Here is a 6,737-nt window from a genome sequence, read left to right as displayed (position 1 = left end):
CTTTAAACAACACAAGAAAAGGACACTAGTCAATTAAAAAAAAAAAAAAATAGTGCTTTTCGAGACCTTTAGAACACTAAACGAACAAACGGAATTTGCATACATGCTTTAAAGCACGTGCTCAGTAACGTGATACCCATGACAACAATTCAATCGTTCGAACCTTGTTTCGAATTCCGAGGATCGTGTTTGTCGCTCGCATGAAAAGTTTCTTCTCTGAACAAACAGTGTGGAGATAAAACATGACCTTCTTCGTTCATCCAGCCTTTCTTGTGCACTGAAATTTGCATCCTTGGTGGCGTGTTGATATTCAGCTGTCGGTCCTGTCGAACACCTTTGAATATGACTTTCGGAGGGAGTTTTTCGCCGTTCGCTTTCGCTTGAAGTCTGAAGTCTGAACTCTGACTATTTATTAAGTCGGAAGGTTCAAATAAAAGTGTACGCGTTGTATGTTTATCATTTCAGGTGTCAACTTTTAGCTTTTGTTTTTACGTATATCATTTAATAAATGCGAGACTTTTTCACTTTTTTTACGTTAACAAAAAGAGTTCGGATGTCAATTGTGTAAGGATAATTGTTCTCAAATTCATCACATCCTTTTGATAACCTAATAACCGAGTATTTTCGCGTAATTTTCAGTTTGAGAACTTAGCTTGATTAAATTGCTAAGTTTGGGGTGCGTCTTATAACTGAGTGCGCCTTATCCCAACCAAGGTGTGACAAAGCTACGTTGATGACCGTTTTAACGATAGCGCAACAGACAAAAAAATTGCAAGTTAATACTTAATAATTTTTTTGTATGATTTCTATTGTTCGTTTGTTCGATGCAACTTCTGCAGACCAGTCGAACTATCCAGCAAAGACTTTGGAACATTGGTCACTACGAGATAAAATTAGAATTAATTCGTCCTCGCCGGTGTGCTTTCGTTACTGAAAAGCACTTGGAATATATCCAGAATGTTTATGCGCGAAATTTTTCATTGTATCATCAACAGTCACTATTTTCACTAAAAGAAGCTCAAAAATTAGGAACAAGCTCAAAATCAAACCCATGGATGAACCTTTGATCGGATAAATTCCGGCATTTTATTAAGCAACATACACAGGCCATACTACATTGGATATGATGGGCTCATCAACACACAAAATGTTATATTGACTCTTAGGCACTATTAATTCGAAAGAAATTAGAAAAATGATAGTACAATTTGAGGGAAACGTCGCCTAAAAATAAGAGCTGCTCAAAAGAACGTATAAGTCCGCCTTTTTGCAAGGATAATTAGGAATTCTTTAACCCAGGCAAAACAAGCAAGCGTCGACGAAACGGAATCATTTATTAATGTCGTACTCGATGAGCATGCTCCAGAGAGGAGAGAGATCTAAGAGTCAGGCATTCTCGTTCCCAGAGCTGCGATCCTCTTGGCCAGCGCCTCGGATCGAGAGCTCTGGCCGGTTCCAATTTAACAGTCCGCGATTCACGGACTTCCGATCGTTCTGCGCAGTCTCGATTCTTTTTCAAAATGGAGGACCAAGCCAAGTCTCTTACACGAGGCATTGAATCATGGAATGGAAATTCTAGATTTAAGCGACATCACATTGAAAGGAAAGAAGTACGAGGGTTTGAAGCTATCTGTGCTTGTCATTTCGCCGTTAAATACCTCAAATACACGATCAAATTTTTAAGATGAGAGAGGGAGGACTGAATTTTAAAAGAGGGTTCGGTTGACAGGAGCTGACGACAGGGATCAAGTTGCACTGAATTAAATGCTGTACGTGTTAAATACATCCGAGTGATAATACTTTCGCATGTGAAATGTTCTAAGCTCTATTGAAGTAGAGACAATAATACTATAATGCGTAAGTAAACAACCTTGAAGTTAGCATTTATTACTAAAAATAAATGATCACATATACTGGTAATAAATTATTTTCTTATGTTTTGCAGCTAAAAGCCTGCCTAATGGTCCTAATGTTACCAATTTTGTCTGTTGCCTAGGAATTATGTATACTTTTTTTATCAACTTGTAATAATCATAAAAACACTACTTTATTTAAGTGTCAATGGATTTAGCACTACAGAACTAATTGGGGAAACCAATGAAATTAACTCAAATCAAATATGTTTTTTGTGGATGTGGTAAAACTGGAGTACCCGGAGAAAAACCTTTTGCAATATAGAAGAGAACCAACAAACTCAACCCACATGTGACGCTGAGTTTGGGAATTGAATCCAGACCACATTGGTGGGAGGTGAGTGCTCTTACCACTGCACAACCCCTGCTCCCTGACTGACTGGATCAAATCTGTATATTTGCACCCAGTAGTTAATTTACTCTGTAACTGTTGAACTTCAAAGTTAAATTTCAGTTAAAATGAATCCAACCTAAATAATTATTGTTTGATTCCCAATAATTTCCTTTGTATTTTAAACCTGCTGATGATAAATGATGATGTTGGGGGACAAATCTTGATCAAAATGTAACTACATGCAAGATGAAGTCATTTAAGTTGCCTGAATTTCACATAAATATTAATGTGTTTACATATTTTTAGAAAATATATATCATTGGACACCTTGTTCTTACATCTTGGCACTAGCAAAACTGAGGAACTATATCACTCTTTTTGCACAGCTTCTTGCACTGGTCGTTGATATCCTTAAGGGTAACTGCCTTAATTGCATCTCCAAAAACCATGTCTTCCATCACAATGTTTCAAAGTCTGCTGAGGTTTTGCTCCACTATTCATCATTGTTGACAGTTGTTTGATATATTCACTGTTTTATTCAGTTAACAAATGATACAAAATACCATTAATATTTTTAATGTGAATTTTAACAATGATTGATCACAAATAAATTATTATTCATGGTCTTCATCTTCAGTTTGTTGGTTTGAGCAAATTATTGAAAGTAATAAGATAAATGACTAACTTTGTTGTTCTAAGAGTTATCATAATTTTATTATTATTGCCAATAACAGGCACACTGTATTTTGCGTGTGAATATCATTGCACATTCTAAATTATAAAATAATTAGGATAGTAAACGCACTCCCATTAATATCGGTCAATAGCTGTGTTTAGATGAGAGTATATAAACACAGCTATGACATCACATGAATTTTGATTGGTTATGTGTTGTCAGATGCACCTTTTGATTGGCTGGTTGGAAATATGGGTGTGTATGTTATGCAAACCCTCAACTGTGTCTCGGGTTTGCATAACTGTCAAGAATTCTCTCAACTGCGCTTGGCATTTAGATGAGGCTATGTAAACATGGACAACGTCCTCTATTGCTTAAATAACACAACAAAATATAACTTTTTGATTGGTTGCTTTATCTCAAGAGAAGCACTTCCGGAAGGCAGTTTTCTATTAAGCAATAGCCATTTAAGCAGATTCAACCAAGCCTTTGCCTGTTGGGTGCATCTGGCAAAATAGTCCAAAATGCATGTGGGGCTTCTCTTTTATGGTGCAAACAGGGACAGTCTGAATTATGTTGATCTCTTTTTAGCTGACTAAACATTCGCTCTGACGATGGGCTAACACTCGAAACGTCAGCTTTCCAAATCATTCATGGTGGTAATTCCACCTTTATCAAAATATGTGATAAAACCAAATTTTCCTGTTAACCGTGACACTGTATGCAATCAATGTAACATGGAGACAATTTAGCATGTAACGGGGTCCTTCATGCGTGAGCCCAAGTGTTGACGCCTGTCAAAGAATAGGTTATTGGCTAAGCTCTTCTGACCCTACAATTTACCAGTTTAATAAATTATATACTAGCCCAAAACAGCGATGTGAAAGTTAACCAACAGGTACCCAATTTACTGTGGCCATAATAATCCTCTGAAAATGAGAACCCAAAAGTTGTTTTTCAGTAGCTGTGTACCAGCAGGAGAATCCTTCAAGCTCTCCTCTGGATAAGAAACTATCCAGAAGATGCAGGTTGTCAAGATCACTTGAGATTGAACTTGACAGGAATTTATCCATTTTTTGGATAGCCCCCATCCCCCCTTTATCCCCATTTTTCATCAGGGGCTGTAGTCCCTTTTCATCAGGGGTTGCTCTCAACTGAAGCCTTTTGTATCAACCTTAGTTGTATGATTTTCTTATAACTAATGCAAACTGGACATGGAAGGAATCAAGTTCCAACTTTAATACGATATTACACAAAGAAAATATACTTACAAATTTCATTATTGCAATAAGAGAATGTAACAAAAAAGTACGCGATAACCGGGTTAGCTGTTGGCTTAATCTTTTCTTCCTCACCACGGACATATTCAAAAGGAGTCAAGGCTTTGCGTTGTTAAACACATGAACAATAATTACACCGTAAACACATGAATCGATCGAGCTTAGTCAAAAATCCTGCGTAACATATAACCAGCTGACCTTGCTCCTTTTTTTCTCGCGTCCCACACCTGGTGAAGGACGGGCTCTGCTGCACAGACTTCCTTCTTTTAGATCGGATAACCGACTCGTGCTGAGCTTTCGAATGAACTACCGTCTTTATAAACTCCTGAAATGTCGTGACCGTAACGTAGCAAGATCTACATATTCGCGATGGTAATAAACCATCGTCGACAGAAATTTTCAAACCAGAAAACTCTACTCAATCCCGTACGATTCCTTCCCTAATTGTCTTTTCACCAAATAAATCCAAAGGATGGTTGTTACTAATAATATATCTGTTGCAAGTACGGCAAACAGAAAATAGAATCCCTTCGGCCATTCTCTTCCGATTTCTTCCGGTTTATCATTTTTATTGTGTTCCCATCTGACCAATCAGTGGCGAGAACGGATTGGAACCGGCCAGAGCTCTCGATCCGAGGCGCTGGCCAAGAGGATCGCAGCTCTGGGAACGAGAATGAGAGTCAGGGCAATGCTTTGGGAGGTTATGGTAGTTCTTTCTACATTAATGGCTACTGCAATAATTTCAGTCGTTTCTCTTGATCTGATTTCAGTCGTTGTCCTTGTTCTTTCGTTATTATCATCATCACAACGGCATTGTAATTTCCCGGGGGGGGGGGGGGGTACTCCTCGGAATTCTTGGTGGGGGTGTGCCGCGCGGGTCTTCAAATCCCGACCCTATTTCAGACCTAAACATGCCATTTTCCACCCCCGTTTTCAGACCTGACCTCTAAAATTCATACCCGTTTTCATACCTGAACTTGGAAATATATACCCGTTTTCAGACATTGCTTTATAAAATCGTTACATTATTATAGCATCCGAGTGAAATCACAACAAAGTATATTACGTTAAAGCATAATATTTTTTATTAGGAAGTATAAAGCACTAAGAATTGCATCAGGCACAAAATTCTAGAATAATTCAAGCTTTAAATTGTGCCGTCATGAAAACAGTTTGCACATATACTAATCGATCTAACGGGAACAGAATAACAGAACAGAACAATAATATAATTAAAACGAACTCGAAAGGAATGAAAATACATTGACTCGTTATTATACATTATAAGGCTTATTAACATTGAACATAAATCTATCTCTTTTGTATCAATTTAAATTTAAAAAAAAAATTCATTTGAAGTTCTTGATAAACCAAAAACCCGACCCGATTTCAGACCATAATTGTCAAAATCTATACCCGTTTTCAGACCAAAACGGCTCAAAAACCATACCCTTTAGGGCGGCAAATACCTATATACCTTATATAGGGGAGTACCCCCCCCCCCCCCGGGTGTAATTTTAGCGTCTTGAATCAAAATATAAGACGAAACAGCTTTGTTTTCTACTGATGAGCAATGTTAACATGTAGCTGACTTTCATTAAGTGTCCTTTCTTTAAAAAGCCGCAGAAGGCGACTGAAATACGAAATCAATACATCTTACTTACACACCGCTACAGATCTCTATGTACAACAACTTACAACAAATCGTCCGAGATTCAAAACTCAGTAAACCTAGATCGCTGTTTGAAAAGTTTCTTTACCCTTGTAAGCTATAGTATACTTGATTTAGAAAAGACTGGCATTCTCCTCGTGATTTATTTCTTCAATCATAGGTTTTTCTTTTTGTTTCTTGGTAGTATTTTTTTGCTTTTGACCTTGCTCTTTCTCTGCTCCCACAAGTTTAAGCCTTTCTTGTTGAGCTTCAGTGATACTCTTCATGCTGACGTGATCGGAACTTGAGCTCCTTTTTGCTCTTCGGCTAACCAATGTCATGTTCATGATGTTCACCAGTTGTGGAAAGGCTGTTCTGCCAGCTCGACGTCGGCCAATGACTAAATGTTTGAAACCTGTTCGGTAGTTTTCACTAAAAGCAAAGCAGATGCAGGGATTTAGGGCTCCCCACGAATGAAGCAACATCTTTCTTATGATGAATACGATGACATTGGGAATTTTAGCACCGATTTCATGGGGAAGCTCCCCATGAAACTTAAATATGATGATAAAAGCGCAAACAAACAATGGGCCAATACAGACAATAAAAGCAGCTAATATGGCTATTGACAATCTGACTATCTGTCTGTTAGTTGCAGGGTCTCGAGATCTCTTAGATTTGGACATAATTCTCCTTTCATTTTGTCTTCGTTTTAGAGTCCAAGCTATGGTGCTGTATATGATAGTCAACAAACACACTGGTACTAGGTAGAATACGATGAACATGGCTGTCTTATATTTGTTGTTGGTTTCCGTAGTCGAGTTGGCTCTGGAACAGCAATAACCATAGGAGGAAACATGGAGTATGTGAAGGTAATGAGCAT

General features: G+C 37.9%; 1 protein-coding gene across 1 annotated transcript in view; it reads right to left on the bottom strand.

Moving 5' to 3' along the window:
* Positions 1-5,988: 5,988 nt before the first annotated feature.
* The window catches only part of LOC138017571 (prolactin-releasing peptide receptor-like), a 1,218-nt gene continuing 469 nt past the window's right edge, over positions 5,989-6,737 (bottom strand). Inside the window, exon 1 of the mRNA XM_068864618.1 lies at positions 5,989-6,737. This exon is cut by the window's right edge and continues 469 nt beyond it. Within this exon, the coding sequence (XP_068720719.1) occupies positions 5,989-6,737 (749 nt within the window).

The sequence above is a fragment of the Montipora capricornis genome, chromosome 9, assembly GCF_036669925.1.
Source record: "Montipora capricornis isolate CH-2021 chromosome 9, ASM3666992v2, whole genome shotgun sequence".
NCBI classification, from domain to species: Eukaryota; Metazoa; Cnidaria; class Anthozoa; order Scleractinia; family Acroporidae; genus Montipora; species Montipora capricornis.
The sequence above is the reverse complement of the archived record's forward strand: the minus strand, read 5'-3'. Positions and strand labels throughout refer to the sequence as shown.